The following is a 16028-nucleotide window of genomic DNA, read 5'->3' on the forward strand; positions in this document are numbered from 1 at the left end:
TAATTGTAGGTTCAGACTGGAGTATTTAACATGAATGTCCCTTGAGAGGAAGAAAGCTTGGGTACACCCTCAGGGTATACAGCTGTAAAATGAGTTTAGACTTTATTCCTCGATAGTATTACCCAAAGTGTATCCAAGTGTATTATCACTTTCTGAAAAGGATTGGAAAATGCAAGAACCATTTCTTCTATTTTTCACTGGTCTACCATACATCAGCTAAACGGGTGATCTTTAGGTAATCAAGAGTAGCACTGCTCATTCAGAAGTGGTAGAGCAGGAAAAGAGAATCAAGAGCAGGATTGAGTTACTCCAATCTAGGGCAGTAAACAAAGAATAATGTGGGAACACTCTTCTCCCTTTACAGAATGGCTACTTCATCTCTCGAGGTTTTTCCTTTCAAGGACCCGGAGCTGCCAACACACCTGCTAAGTCAACTGAACAGTCTTCGCCATGACCAGATCTTTACAGATGTACTTCTATGCACAGAAGACCAGGAGATCCCTTGCCATCGGAACGTCTTGGTTTCCAGCAGCCCCTATTTCCGTGCCATGTTCTGTAGCAACTTCCGAGAGAGCAACCAGGCTCGCGTGGACCTGAAGGGCATCTCGTCAGAGGTCCTGAGTGGCATTGTGGACTACATCTATACTGGCTCCATCACCATCTCTATGGAGCTTGTTCTGCCACTGATGCAGGCGGCATCGATGTTGCAATACGGACGCCTGTTCGAGGCATGCTCTGTGTTCTTACAAGGGCAGCTCAACCCGGACAACTGCCTGAGCATGATCCGACTCTCGGAGATCCTGCACTGTGACAGCTTGCGAGACCGGGCCAAGGAGATGGCGGTGCGGAGCTTCTCTGACGTGGCGGCGTCGGAGGACTTCTGCGAGCTCTCCCTGCCAGAGCTCATGTGCTACCTGGAGGACGACCGGCTCTGCGCCGAGGAGGAGCAGGTGTTCGAGACGCTGCTGGCGTGGATCCACCACGACCCGTTCTCGCGCCGAGGCGCCATCCACGACCTCTTCAAGAAGGTGCGCCTCCGCTACATTCACCCGACTTACCTCTTCCAGTTCATAGCCAACGACCCCCTTGTGCAGTCGTCTACGCTGTGCACGGAGATCATCGAGTCGGTGCGCCGGCTCATGTTCTCGGTCAGCACCAAGTGCATGGGTGAGCTCAAGCCACTCTGGACGACGCCTCGCCGCTACACCTGCCACGAGACTCTGGTCGTAGTCGGCGGCCGCAAGAACAACGAGCAGACCTCTCGCGAGGCTCTGCTCTACGACGAGCGAACTCAGCGCTGGCAGTGGCTGGCCAAGCTGCCCCTGCGGCTCTACAAGGCGGCGTACGTGTGCATTCACAGCATCTTGTACGTGGTGGGCGGACTTAGCCTCAGCCTTGCGTCCGGCGACAGTACAGTCAGCGCCACTGTGTACACACTGTCGCTGAAAACCAACCAGTGGCGCACTGCCGAGCCCATGTTGGAAGCACGCTACGCCCATCAGAGCGTCTCCTACCTGCACTTCATCTTTGCTCTTGGGGGCATTGGAGCAGACAAGCAGATCTCCAACACAGTGGAACGGTACAACAGCATGTTCAACCAATGGGAGGCCATGGCACCTATGCCAACACCTGTACTGCACCCGGCCGTGGCTGCCAATGACCAGCGAATCTACGTATTTGGAGGGGAGGATGCTATGCAGAACCCAGTCCGATTGATTCAGGTAAAGAAAATCCTAAAGGGATACCAGGCATTGTAAATAAATAAATAAACAAATAGTGTTATGTTATATGTGTTCAAAATAGCATGCAGGGAGAATGACATGCAGCTAAGCCAAATATTCAAAGGATGCACAGTGGAAAGAATTTATGTGTCTATAGTTATATAGTAAATTGTTTGACTGACTGACTTGAGTTCTGGACTTCAGGTAATCATAATGCTATGAGGAGATGATGACCTGCTGAATTCAATCAGATTTAAACTTAGAACTAGAAATATTCAGAGGGGCGCATATCAAATCTCTCCTATTTTGTATATAAAGTGATATTCAGGATGTTACTAAATTGTGATAAAATACTAAGAGAAGTGTATCCATCAGTTTGTATGAAAATGTGGTAATAAATAATGGTGATTAAATAATCTGATCTCTTAAAGGTCTATCATATCTCTCGCAATCATTGGTCAAGGCTGGAGACCAGGACAGTTAAGAACGTGTGTGCACCTGCTGCTGTGATAGAAGACAAAATATACATTGTTGGAGGTGAGCTTAGCTTTCCATCAGTATATCTCATACTGTAACATATCTACGTATTTCAGTAGTAGAACTCAGAAATTCAGGCCAGTTAAAGTTAAACAGTTAAACGGAGTTTGTGAGTTGTCATAGAGATGGTGGGAATGTGAAGTGGGGCAATCGTCAGAGAATTTAACAGGTGCCATTCCTTTCCCCAAGGCTACACCAGACGGGTCATCGCCTACGACACCAAGGCCAACAAGTTTGTGAAGTGTGAGAACATGCGCGAGAGAAGGATGCACCACTCGGCGACCGTCATCAACAACAAGCTCTACGTCACCGGCGGTCGATTTCTCAACAGCCACGACGCCATCGAAGACTCCGACTGCTTCGAGTGTTACGACCCAAAAACCGACGTGTGGACTTCTAAAGGCTCGCTGCCGTATAAGCTGTTTGATCATGGCTCCCTCCCGCTCATCTGTGTTTCCAACAGGCCCAACCCGCCGTGAAACCCCGGGGGTAGGATCCACACGGAAATGCGTCGCTTCTCAGATGCCCCCCACCTTTCACCCATCAATCCCCCCAGAACGGCAAAGACTTATGGGCCCCACAGCTGGTACCGGGAAGCATCTAGGCCCTGCTCAGATTCCCCCGATGGCTGCGGGGGTGCCCTGCATTGCAGCGCTGGAGAATGCTTCTGGAGCTGGAGCATCTGCCGCGTCCTAAATCAAAAGGAGATTTTTGGGCTGGCGAGCCGAGTTGTCACATCGAACGAGCGCCCTGGGGGAGTGAGCAGCAGGAGTGGGCCCAGAGGACATGGGAGGCTTGTGCGCACAGAGATGGGGCCCCTCACTGATGCGTGGCTCGTGCCCCAAATACTCTCCCCCTCACCATCTAATCCTGCAAATAGAACTGAAAAGGGCCTGGATATTAGTATGCATGATAGGACAACTTGGTTTGGAGGCTATTTATTGCTTAAGGGTACCAACAGAGCTTTTTTTCCATCAGAAAAGCTTTGACGCCACTTGACACCATTAAGGCATTAAAAAAAACGTTGTGGATAATATACATTCCTGCCCTGAAACCTTGGGCTAATGTTCTCACATGCTAACAGAATTGCTGAATGTTAGATTACAGGAGCTGATGATTTTGGGATAATAGTGCATCCAGTGATTGAGATTGAGCAGGTGGCCCACGTCCCCAAGACAATGCGACCACTTACATGAGGAGATGATTGGTTTTGGCTGAATCCCTTCAGTGGGCGTTTGGGAATGACAAGAGCCATCTTGTGTGATGAGAGACCAGCAGGATGTGCTCTCTGCCAGTGTAACTGTCTCTCCTCACTGCTTCAGAGATCTGCTCTTGAGCACAAGGTGTTATTGTATTTGAGAGGTAGACTCTGTAGCGGTGATGACACATTTCCAGAAATGACTCCTGTATGGCAATAAAAGTGGATCCTATGGAGAGAGTATGAGAAAAGACAATTGACAGTTAAGGGCTAGGACATGAGAGAAAGAAGGAAAAATGGAGATGAAAGCACATTTGACGTGTTTGGCCTTCTCTTAAAAGCAGTCATTTTGAGACATACTCGACACAAAGATGTCCCTGTACTGAGTGGTTTGCCAGACTTGCAGGTCACTTAGGAGTGCCTTAATACCATTGATACACAACTACAGGAGGGAAAAGGAAAGGCGTCTCTGGTTTCACAGCGGACGCCGCCAGTGTCCTATCCAGCTGATTCCATTCTGAGCTAAAGCACATTTCACCCTGCGGTGCCAGATAGCCCTTGACAACTGTAGCCATGGGAACCAGGAGCCAAATGACTAAGACAGACCTGTTTTCCACTAGTCTTATGGAGACAGATGTATATGACACTATACAAAGTCATGTTTGCACCCACAACACTACTACTTTGTATACAACTGCACTATCCAGTGACAAAGACAACTTCTGCAGAGGTTTAACTTTTGATTGTAGACTGTGAATGCATTTATATTTTGTCTCTTCTTTCCTGTGACTGTTTTGTAATTATTTGATATAAAACATGTCTATAATCAAAAGTGATACATAAAAAAACAGGGGTCGTTGTTTGATGGTGTTTGTTGAGCGGAAGAGATGAACTTATATGAAGTGTGTGTGTGTAGGGGCGAGGGGCGGGGGGGGGGGGGGTTATTAAATGACCCAGGTTCTTGAGAGGCCATTTAAAAGTGACCCCATTAGTCTCATGCCATGTCTCCCTGCAGCCTCCCCTCTGCGGTGGCCGCACCGCGAGCCAGACTTTGGGGGCTGAGTGGCTCTCTGTGAGTGGCCTGACTCATGTTCCCTGGCACTCGCTGACATCAAACGTGACCTTAGAGCCACACAGGAGAGGTGCCCGAACGTCAAGTGTCACGTTCACGTGGCCCCGAGCTGGAGCAGATGGGCGCGCGAGCGCACACACCACACACACACACACACACACACACACACACACACACACACACACTACATACAGACACACACACACACACACACACACACACACTTTCACCTTCTCTCCCTCCCACAGACACACAGAGAGGGAGTGCAGGGCTGGCTGATTCAGATCTTTGCGGTGACGGGGAAAGAGCAGTGTTATTATATCTTGCTGTTCCCCGAGGAGTTGAGCCATCAGGTCCGCTTGCGTTCTGTGCTGTCAGCTCCCTCTCAGCGCTCCATCCAGCCAGCTCCTAAGCTGTAATCATGTTTACCTTCCATAACACCACTCATATTACTATATACAGGGTTACACCAAGACTTAATGAAAGAACTAGCTGAATTTGATACGTGTATTATGTCTGAGTTATTGTGGAGTTATTTTTACACGCCAACCCACCACACACACTCACTCACTCTCCTCTATGAGTCTCAACAGGTGGTATAGCTCAGCTAGGGGGCTCGATACATTCAGCTTGTAAGGTATCTTCAACTCTACCATCCACTTTTATCTCACAATACAGACATGCATGGATGCACATTTATTGAGAATACATCTAAGATTACAGTGGTTTAAAAAAAGTATGCGTGTTGCAACTGAGCTCTGTACTATGTCCTATGTTGCTTTTATATTTAAAACAATATATATGCCCATTACAGATCCGTGTGTCTTGATTGTCCAATGTCCATGCTGCTCTATTGCGGAGTGTTGCAACCACTACAGCAAACCTCTCAAGAAAGAGACTCATGCAAGTCGAGAGAGCGGGGTCAGACTCCGTAATGAGGTGTTGGCTGGGGGACACTGACAGGATGAGCTTAGGCAGATGGCACAAACAGGTGGGTTAGGTCGGGCCCCTGTAGGAGCAACTCCATTTAATTATGGAGAAAAGCTGGGTGTTCTGTTGAGAGCTCCATACTGCCCTCTACTGGACAAATTCCCATCAAACAGGAACATGATGATTGACCAGGCAACAACTAGCCTGGCGAGCCAAGATTTCTAGGCTAGGCAACAACACCACCCAGAGAAAGATCCATTCAGAATACTAGAATGTTTCAAACTGTAAAGTCTACTCTCAATATTGTACTTGCATACAGTATATCCAATAAAAAAGTACTGCCTCATGTTTAACATGCACATTAATAATCTATTACATGTAGTCAGAATGGATTTGCAGCAAACAAATATTCTAAAGCTTTTTGTCATTTCTCAAAGTTAAAATATTGAGAGTAGGCTTTAGAGTTCAGGGAATGGATCCTTCCCTGAGTGGATTTCTGTTCACAGAAATACAGGCAGTATTTATTATTAATTTGGACCTTGAAAACAAATTTTGAACACTTGCTGAACAAAGATTGAGCAAATTCTCACACAAGTTACTGTCCAATTCAGTGATTTGTTCAGTCTTCTACCTTTTGACTGTGCCTTTTATGTGAAAGGCAACTTGTAAATAATGTTTAAGTTCTAAATGTCCCAATGGATCTTGTCCAAGGATTTTATTTGTTTATTTTTTTCATCTGCTAATAACAGCTCTGCTAATGTTGGTCAACCACACATTTGAGTAGATAAGCTTCTTAACAACTTTGGCCTTGATTATAATACCATAATAACAACAGCTTACATTTATGTAGCACTTTATCAAGACACCCAGAGTGTTTATAGTGAAGGGGAACCCCACTAACAACAGCTTATTTTTATGTAGCACATTTATGTAGCATTTTATCAAGACACCCAGAGTGTTTACAGTGAAGGGGAACCTCACTAACCAGCACCACCATGTGTAGCACCCACCTGGGTTATGCACGGCAGCCATTATGCGCCAGAATGCACACTACTCACCAACCTGAGGTGGGCAGTTTGGGAATGAATGAGTCAATTACACTGGGTGAAGATTAGGGGGCAAGATTGAATAAGTCAGGTTGGGAATTTAGCCAGGACACTATGGAATTCCTTACTCTTTGCGATAAGTGCCATTGGCATTAGTCACACGGCGGCCATTGTACAAAATGAGGACCTCGGTTTAACATCTCATCCGAAGGATGGCATCTCAGCACAGTGTCCCTGTCACAGCACTGAAGTATTGAGATTGATGGCCAGAGGGATGAGTGCCACCTACTAGCCACCCACCAAAACCACTTCCAGCAGCGCCTTAATTTTCCAAGGAGGTCTCCAATCAAAGTACTAACATTACTAGGGTGGACAATATGGACAATCCTGACTGATTAACTAACAGAGCTCAGAGTTGGGGTGATTGCTTGTCATCACTCGCAGGGTTTCCTCAGGGGTGTGTGCTCTCATCACTTATATAAGCCTTTTGAATCTGGGCAGGGACACAAATGTCCAGATTAGCAATCAACAGCCATTCAATCAAACAGGAATACACACAAAACTGAACTCTTTCTATTCATAACAGTGTTTCCTCTAGGATTTTTTTAAGCAGTGGGGGCAGGCCTGTCCGTACCACCATTTTTGTTTCATGAAAAAAACTAGAGGATAAACTGTGGTGGTCCTGGTCCAAGTCACCTCGGCCATCTTCTTCACGGCCTGCATTTCATAATCACAGGTGACGGTACACTGGTGTGATAGGGAAGGGCATTTCTGCCATTAAATGTAGCAAAGACAATGTACTGTATATGAGTTCAATGATTTTGGCCAATAAGTTGAATTTTAAGTTGAGTTTGAAGTTGGGTTTGAACTGACTCAATTTTTGCTGACTGCATTTTATTGCATGTTTTATATCCTTTTACCTTTTACAAGTGTTTTTTTTTACCTTTTTTGTGTATTTCTTTAGATGCATCTGACCTTTTAACATCGCTCCATGGATAATGGCATTTGAATTTGCTCAGGGCTGTTACCACTTTGCAGGAACCATGATGTTGTGAGGTATGACGGTGAGGTGACCTTAGCCACATATTTTAGGCCAGCACTTGTCAGTTTGTTAAAGATGTGCATGGCAAGGCCCACCTTCATTTTTTCAGGAAGACCTTAAGAAGAGGTTCCTGCTTCGACTATGCTGATGGCTGGTGTTTGGCTGGTACACTGGCCCATCTGTGGAGTTACCCTTGTATTGGCATGCCACAGTTTGTTTCTAGTAGTAATCCCTGCCAGCATGAACGCATGAGTTACAGCTCCTTTGTACCCAAGGAGTGTTACATCCCAAAAGAGTTTACCTGTTTCAATGCAATCCACACTCGTGGCAATTCCCTCTCCATTTTGGTCATGCCATCTGCCTTCAGCTTCAGCATCTCAAACACTTCCCCTAATGCCGCTGGCGTCAGCTAAACATGCCGCTTCCTCCTTTGAATCGTTCTGATGTTCAGGAAGATACCGGTCTGGAACACCATTTCACTAATGTTTCCATTAGACCCCAAAAAGGTCAGGCCAATCAGCGACGAGAGGGGATGGCGCTATAGTTTCGAAATCGACAGTGGCTGTGGTTAACGCATAGACAGTAAAAGATAGGGGTAAACGGTAGTACCAACGCCTGCAAACATCAAAAATTGCAGTCTGAAGAATGTGTCAATTTATTTACAGACAGGCCTATTGTTTCCTGACTGCCGATGCTGTTTATTGCCAGTTTGTAAAGGTTAGGCGAAGTAGGAAGTAACATTAGAAATCCCTGATCAGTATTATTGGTTAGGTTGGACCAATGATTTCAAAGTTACACAGTCTATACCCGTCACCATGCTAGTGTTGGAAACATTTACCAATCGTTTTAACCAGACTAGTGTTTTATAGCCTGTTGAGAAATCAAATCGGATTTGTATTGCTTTCTTATCGCCAACCATGGTATTTCCACTGATCTATAAAATGTTTGATGTGGCCATTGCTCAGACCTCGGTTATCATTGAAGACCAGAGAGCAAGTGATATCCTCTCCCTAACCACTAATGTCTCCTTGACCTAGATTAGGTGAGAGAAAGACCAATCCTCTCCAACATAACCCACATGGTAGCCTACCCACATGGTGTATTAAATGTTACATTGTTATTTTTAATATGAATACCAATGACAGTTATACTTGGGCCTACTAACCCTAACCACAGACAACTTGTATGTGTCATGATTTCTCTTTATTGCCACTGAGTCTGTACCAACCCTGGTTAACTATGTTTTTTTTTTAATTGTATTAATTAGTATCATTTTTTATTGTCTTCTATTGGTTATGCCGCAGAACCCATTGCCTTACAAAGACAATTGAAAGTAGGCCTACAGTTGAAGTTGAGTTACAAAATGTTTTCCTTAAAAACACACCACATATCTGGAAATGCTAGAATTTCACCATTGAAAGGCCCATCACCCCAAAACTAATGATAGATATTTCAAACAGATAGATAAAATGACCCATTTCTTAAAACCAAGATTTTGCTTTTCAGAGCCAAGAGAACAGAAAAAGAAGCAATGCAGTACATCATTTTGGACACTTGGTGTCACACTTGGTCAGGTCATGGTTTTTTGCGAAGAATTATATATGCAGTTTGATAGTGAGACAACCATAATAGTCTTAATACTACACTGCCTCCTAATTTTTATGCATGGTGTTATGCAGCTGCAGGAATGCTGATTTGTATTATTTTGGTTGTACCATAATACCAACATCAACTGTAAACTAACTGTAAACTACACTGCTAAGACCAAGGAGATGGTGGTGGATTTCCAGAGGTCTAAGCCCGCTCTGCTACCAGTCACCATTGAATGGGTCAATGTGGAGGTGGTAAACACTTACAAGTATCTGGGGATACATCTGGACAATAAACTGTACTGGTCAGTCAACACTGAAGCACTCTACAAGAAAGGGCAGAGCAGGCTGTACTTCCTGAGGAGGCTGCAGTCTTTCAATGTCTACAGCAAGCTCCTCTGGATGTTTTACCAGTCTGTTGTTGCCAGCATCCTCTTCTATGCTGTGGTATGCTGGGGAAGAAGAACTAGGAAGAGGGATGCTGGGTGACTAGACAGGCTGGTAAGGAAAGCTGGCTCTGTTGTGGGAGCTGAACTGGAGTGCATCACTTCAATATTAGACCAAAGGACCCTGAACTAATCAACATCTTGGACAATGACTGTCATCCACTCCATAAAGCAGAAGAGCTTGACCAGTTGGAGACTACACTCACTGCCATGCACAACTGACAGACTGAGGAAGTAATTTGTCTGGGGATCAATAAAGTAAATTGACCCTGGGGATCAATAAAGTATCTATCTATCTATCTATCTATCTGTCCCCAGGGCCATACAACTATTCAATGCTTCACTCAAGGGAAGAGAAGAGATAGACTAGCATAGACTTATCTGCATAGTCTATCTGCTTCTTCTACACTTCCATGACCTCCTATAACAATGTTGTGTACTGACTGCCCACTGTTACTGCTTACACTGTCCATACTGTTTACTAAGTATAAGTATATATATACTCTTTTGATCCCGTGAGGGAAATTAATTAGTGAAACATATACACAGCACACAGTGAACACACAGTGAGGTGAAGCACACACTAACATGGAGCAGTGAGCTGCCTGCTACAGTGGCGCTCGGGGAGCAGTGAGGGGTTAGGTGCTTTGCACTTCAGCCGTGGATGTGGGCATAGGAGAGCAGTGCTCAACTACTTCTCCCGCCCACATTATTTCCTACTGTGTCGGGGATCGAACCGGCAACCCTTCGGTTACAAGCCCGCAGCCCTAACCAGTAGGCCACGGCTGTGCATGTTATATTAGCCCACATGCACAACCCCTCCCTCCATCCCTCAGTCTGGACTGAGGTCTAACTTCATACTTGACCAATGACTGATACCCTACTGCAAACCTATCCACTATGCACTGCTGCTATACAGTAATGGTTATATTACTATTACTATTAACTTTTTCTCTTATATTGTCCATATAATTATACTATAACGGTTATATTATGCTTACATTTTTCTCTTATATTGTCCATATTTAATGCTGGTCGCTAGACTTTAACCCTGCACTGTTGCATTGTTGGACTTATTTGCACTACCACCATGACACACACCTTATTGAGCACCTTACCACTGCATACTGAAACACAGGGTCAGTCCCTGCAAGCGCCTCATGCTTATACATCCTTAGTACATTCATGTGGATCCTTGTTTTAATATCTTTAGTATCTTTTACTGTTCTTTTTAGTCATGAGGATTTGTCATTTTATCATCTTTTTATGTTTTAGTGCATGTTGTGTGTGCTACTGGGACCTTGAATTTCCCCCTGGGGATCAATAAAGTATCTGAGCTTATGTATCTATCCATCTTTCTTTGCCCCATGTGCCCAATGTTAACTGACTGATTCCGGACTTTGACGCAATTGGATAACACTACCACGGTCATCTGTTTAGCTCGCCTCTGCTCCGCCTATATCAGATACACAAATGTGATTGGATGCAAGGGGCAAAAGTAACATGCATCATTACTCATTACCAGAGTCTCTCGCTGAGCCAATTGATATTGTGCTCCTGAGAAAACTCTGGATTCCTAGGGTATACACATCCTAATTGAAAATAAACTACTGTACATGAAGAGACATCATACCACAGATGGAATACACACAACACAAGGGTTGAAATTTTAACACTACTTTCATCGTTTTATTGTATTTTTCCAATTTAAAAATAAAATAAAATAGAGAAAACAAATTACAGCCACATTTTTTACATGCACATAATTATTCATAACAGGAAGTCAATGTGGATTTGCAAACATTTTAAACCTCATTCTCATTTCTCAAAACTATGAGGGACCACACAAGGCTTCCTGATCACTAACAAATTACAGGCAGTATTTTCTTCTTTTAAAAAAAAAAATGATTCATTTGGACCCTTAAAACAAATGTTGAGTATTTGCCGACAGCAGATTGAGCAAAAACTTGCTACCCTGTTAATGGAAAGGGGTGGCCAATTACATTTTAAAAAGTATGGAAAATTCAAGAAAAAGTATTCTGAGTGCAGAATTCTGAATCTATGGCACCGTCTTGACCAGTTTGACCTCAAAGTATAAAACAAAACCAGAAAAAAAGCAGATGACTTTAAATATGCATTTAAAAATTAACTACAAGTTCCGCTCTTCTGTAAAAGTGCTGTATGATGATTATTCTGTCAAAAAATAGTGCATTACTTAAAAATGAAATACATCGCATCAATTACTTTCATGAACATATTGATACAAATTATAATATTAAGATAATATACTCATTTTTTTTACTATAATCCATATTTGAATGTTAGAGATGCAGATCATTTAGAATGATCTGGACATATGACTTGACAGATGAACCCTAAAAAAAAAAAAGTCCACTTCCGCAAATCCGCAAGTGATTTTACTATATACAAAAACAGGCCCAAAACATATACCATTCAATATGTGAAGAGAACATTTGGCACCAAGCAACCGATTTAAGAAACAAATGCGTGCTGTAACTGACAGAAAACGTGTCTGTAAAATCAAAAAGACAAAATAAACTCACTGCCTTCATCTTGAATCAAAATCTAAAAAAAAAAAAAACTATATATAATATACACATGGAAATCTGGATCACGTTTCAATCCAGACAGTCAAATCTGTGATCAACGCATATCCTTAATTTCCGAAATTTCATAATAAATCAAGCAGCAATCGTGACAATCAAATGAGGGGGGAAAATTGAAGTAATATTTGGTCAAACCTTAATTGGGTAGAATAGAGACAGTACCTGTCAGACCTGACTAATCAATCTACCATGTACATGCACCATCCTCCTTGCACAAGAAAGGAGCTGAAAAGGAAAGGGATGTTTATGAGTATGTACAGTTAAGGTCCTGACTAGTTTGCATACACACTAGTAAAGTTACCATCAAAATGTTCCCATTAGAAAAAAACATACATTCTCAGGCCTAGTGCAGTTAAACACGTTCCAACAGCCTAAACATCGTACGTTTCCTCAATATCTGTGATCCCATTTCTTTAAAAAAAACAGAAAAAAAGCTTTTCTTATTCCATCAGGCCTCTCATTCAGTAGTCATGCACATCCTGAATGTGGGGTGTGCTGGTATGGGCTGGCATCGGGGACATTTGGGAAGAGCTACTGTAGTCCACGACTTTGGCTTCTGACCAAACCAAAAGGTTACCTGAGACAAAGAGGGGGTGTGAGGAGGGACGTGGGTTCTGAGGACCCATGCTCAAGGTGAGACATCTCATTAAAATACGGGCTGGTCCATTTGGTCAGCCCGGGCACTTTGATCTGATGAGAGAGAGAGACGCAGGGGGGTAAGGGGTAGGCAGTGGGTTGGTTGGGGGACCTGGTAATGTAACTATTTACAGACGTAACAGATGTGGTCATTCTCTCTCAACCTGGTTGACCATTCCAACAGACACGTTCCATCACCATTTTGAATACCAACAGGAACTCGCACGGAGGCGTCGCCATGGGTGACAATAAGCAGGAGAGCAGACAGACACGACTAATCAATCGAGGACAGAACCAGCCCCACAATAATACATACTGTGATTAGTCTAAAATGGCCACCAATGTCTATAGTGTAGTGTAGTGTAGGTGTAGGTGTAGGTGTGTGTGTGTGTGTGTGTGTGTGTGTGTGTGTGTGTGTGTGTGTGTGAGGGAGAGGGAGAAGCGAGGCAAAGCCGGGGAGGAGTTCTCTCCCTCAAACCTCGTTGATAGTCCTCTCTGTAGGGCGGAAGTCGGCTCCCTTGGGGGAGGCCAGGTAGAAGGACTGCGTCTTGCGCTTGAGACGGGCACGCCGGGTGGCCAGAGACAGGCTGCGCTTGCTGGAGGAAATGATGTCGTGGATGAACTTCTTGCAGTCGATGCACACATCCATCGTGCTCCAGTCCTCCGTCAGCTCCTTGGGTAGCTCCATCTCGTCTTTTGAGGTCGACTGCTCCCCACGCTTAGACAACCTGCACATCAGAGAAAACAGAAGGGAAAACCGATTTACATGGGGGGGGGGGGGGGTGGGGGTCACCATGTGGTCACTGCTGTTGACCACTTAAGTGGAGCTCAGGAGTATCCTTCTAAAATATCTCTGCGACCAGAAGAACCCAATGACCAGTGCCCACTACAGAGGCCCCTACAGTGCATTTTTCAAATACAAAACCACCAGCTACCAGCAGCCTGAGACTGAAGGCTAAAGCGGTAGTTGATGAAGGGTACCTGCGTAAGCTGCGTCGATGCCCGTGGCTGGACGAGGGCCTCTCTGGCTGGGCCGGGGCTGCTGCCTCCTCCTTGGGTAGGGCAGGGGAGCCCAGCGAGTAAATGGGCAAGGTGGCATAGGGCTTGGATGGAAGCCTCATCTAAAACAAGAATCATGGACTTAAGTCAGTGCCAAATATACACACACGCAGCACAAAGATCAAGACTGTAAGGTATGAAGATATTTGCATTTGCATTCCATACAGGCTTTTTTCTGTGGTTTTTAAATGGCGGTGAAGATTGAGAAATGAGCTTACCTTCTTACAACACTGAGAACACACAGGCCTGTTAGGTGGGGCAGCAGAACAAAAAAAGAGCAACGATTAGTCATACTGATCACGTCACTCCTTTGTCAAATGTGTCGGGACTTTATCTGGACTGGGAACTGGGCGGTGATGTACTGTAGGCCAGGAAGGTTCCACTCACCTCTTGCAGAACTGACAGCTGTAGGACCAGGTGAAGAGGGAGAACTTCTTGGTGCGACAGGAGAAGCAGAGCTGCAGCAGGGTGGGGATGGACAGACCGCATTAGAGAGGCTCACAACAACACAGAATACATGCCGGACTGTTGGTTTGTTTGTTTAATATATGGCCATTTCCGCAACTAAGGCTATTTAATGGCCAGAGCATTGTGTGTTATAGACACTTAAATATGTTTTTTAAAATCTATGCTAGTAAGATATTCTAAAACCTTCAAAAGGTGGGACCTTACTAAAAACATCAGCTATAGAATTGTCCAGACTGTTGGTCTAAAGCCAAGTTTGTTTACATTTGCAGTTCTATGACTGCCACCCATTGAAATAAGCTACAAAAATAATGAGTTGGTATCTAGCTACAGGCTACATAAAAACAGTAATGGTCTTGTGTCATTGTCCATATTCAGTGCTTTGGTAGTTACTGCACAATACAGATAGTTACACAGATTGTGATTAGTGAGTAATATCGAACATGCAGTGTTTCGCATGTTGGTGTACATCATGTTTGTAAAGTATCTGTGAGCATACATATGTTTTGAGGATCAGCACAGCTCACCTTTCCCTTCTTTAGGGCGGTGTAGACGTCTTTGTACTGTTGGAACTTCTCCAGCTCGGCCTTCACCAGAACCTGCCTGATATGCATCACCTCTTCCACAGTCAAGGCCAGGCACTCCACAGGATAGCAGAACTCCTCCTGAAATATATACACATACGTAAATCAAACACAATTTGGCAACACCCATTACAAACCCCACACAAAATGAGCATGCTATGGTGGACCATAGCATAGTCAGCATGGTCTGGATGTTACTATGGTAACATCCAGACATCACGTACTCAGGGCAGGACCACACCCTAAAACATGATCATCATGCATGACCCGGGGTTTGCATTGTCTGTTGGCACCATCAAACCACGGTGCCATGGTACACAGGCCATGCCTTATAAACAGATACCACACACGATGAGAATGAGATGAAGGCGTACATGTAAACATGAAATGCAGCAGTTACCTTGTCCTCCTGGAAGCGATTAGCTGCCGCATAGCACAATAGCAAGCTTTTCTGTGAATTTGCTTGCAGTTGCTTCTTAGCTCTGACTTAAAATGGCTATGCTTAGCAAAGTTTTTTTTTTTTTCTTAAGGGGTTAGGGCTCCAGCAAAGCATCTCTGGAACAATCCCCATTGTAACAAACAGCTCTGAGGTGACGCCACTTCAATGGAGTAATATGCTTGGATGTACAAGGATGCTTGTGATCTCACAAAACCCACTGCAGTAATGATAGTGTGCTTCATTGATTACTTTGACTATAGTAGTATTCAATAGCACAGGTTATGATTTTTGTTTGTTAAAACTGCAGTTGTTTTGTAAGGGTTGACAAACGCAGTGTCATATGGCAATATTCAGGCATGTCTCTTGGCCATTACACTCTCAGTAACCCTTTAACCTAAACAAATCTGGATGAACACACACAGATGCACACAGCACAGTTCCATACATACAGTACAATGCTCCAAGTCTCATAATGGCCAACAAATCATTTTATGGGTTAAATGCAAAGACAGATATAGAAAGTGTGTTTATTTGCAACCACACAAAGTATTTAAAAGTATGTATGTGCTGGATAATCAGTTCTGTTGGCAATTATGGTCCATGGTTTCCCCATGTTAGTGCTTGAGTGAGCAGTGTA

The 16028-nt window shown here is 44.2% G+C and overlaps 2 protein-coding genes across 5 annotated transcripts in view; one reads left to right on the forward strand and one right to left on the reverse strand.

Moving 5' to 3' along the window:
* The first annotated feature begins 359 nt into the window (after window positions 1-359).
* On the forward strand, window positions 360-4170 carry klhl38a (kelch-like family member 38a). The gene is made up of 3 exons (XM_076301431.1): window positions 360-1721; window positions 2153-2258; window positions 2448-4170. The coding sequence occupies exons 1-3, from the start codon at window positions 366-368 to the stop codon at window positions 2735-2737; spliced, it is 1752 nt and encodes a 583-aa protein (XP_076157546.1). The 5' UTR covers window positions 360-365; the 3' UTR covers window positions 2738-4170.
* Window positions 4171-11242: 7072 nt separating this feature from the next.
* spire1a (spire-type actin nucleation factor 1a) overlaps window positions 11243-16028 on the reverse strand; it is a 41953-nt gene continuing 37167 nt past the window's right edge. For all 4 annotated transcript variants that reach the window (XM_076301417.1, XM_076301415.1, XM_076301416.1 and 1 more), the window contains 5 exons: window positions 14896-15033; window positions 14291-14361; window positions 14122-14149; window positions 13826-13965; window positions 11243-13572 (listed from right to left, as the gene is read on the reverse strand). In XM_076301417.1, the coding sequence (XP_076157532.1) occupies window positions 13317-13572; window positions 13826-13965; window positions 14122-14149; window positions 14291-14361; window positions 14896-15033 (633 nt within the window). In that variant the 3' untranslated portion in view covers window positions 11243-13316. The remainder of the gene's footprint in view (window positions 13573-13825; window positions 13966-14121; window positions 14150-14290; window positions 14362-14895; window positions 15034-16028) is intronic.

Source organism: Alosa pseudoharengus, unplaced genomic scaffold (assembly GCF_046254945.1).
Source record: "Alosa pseudoharengus isolate Yale_2024_CS ecotype anadromous, Long Island Sound unplaced genomic scaffold, YU_APseudo_1.1 YU_APseudo_1.1_scf_23, whole genome shotgun sequence".
NCBI classification, from domain to species: Eukaryota; Metazoa; Chordata; class Actinopteri; order Clupeiformes; family Clupeidae; genus Alosa; species Alosa pseudoharengus.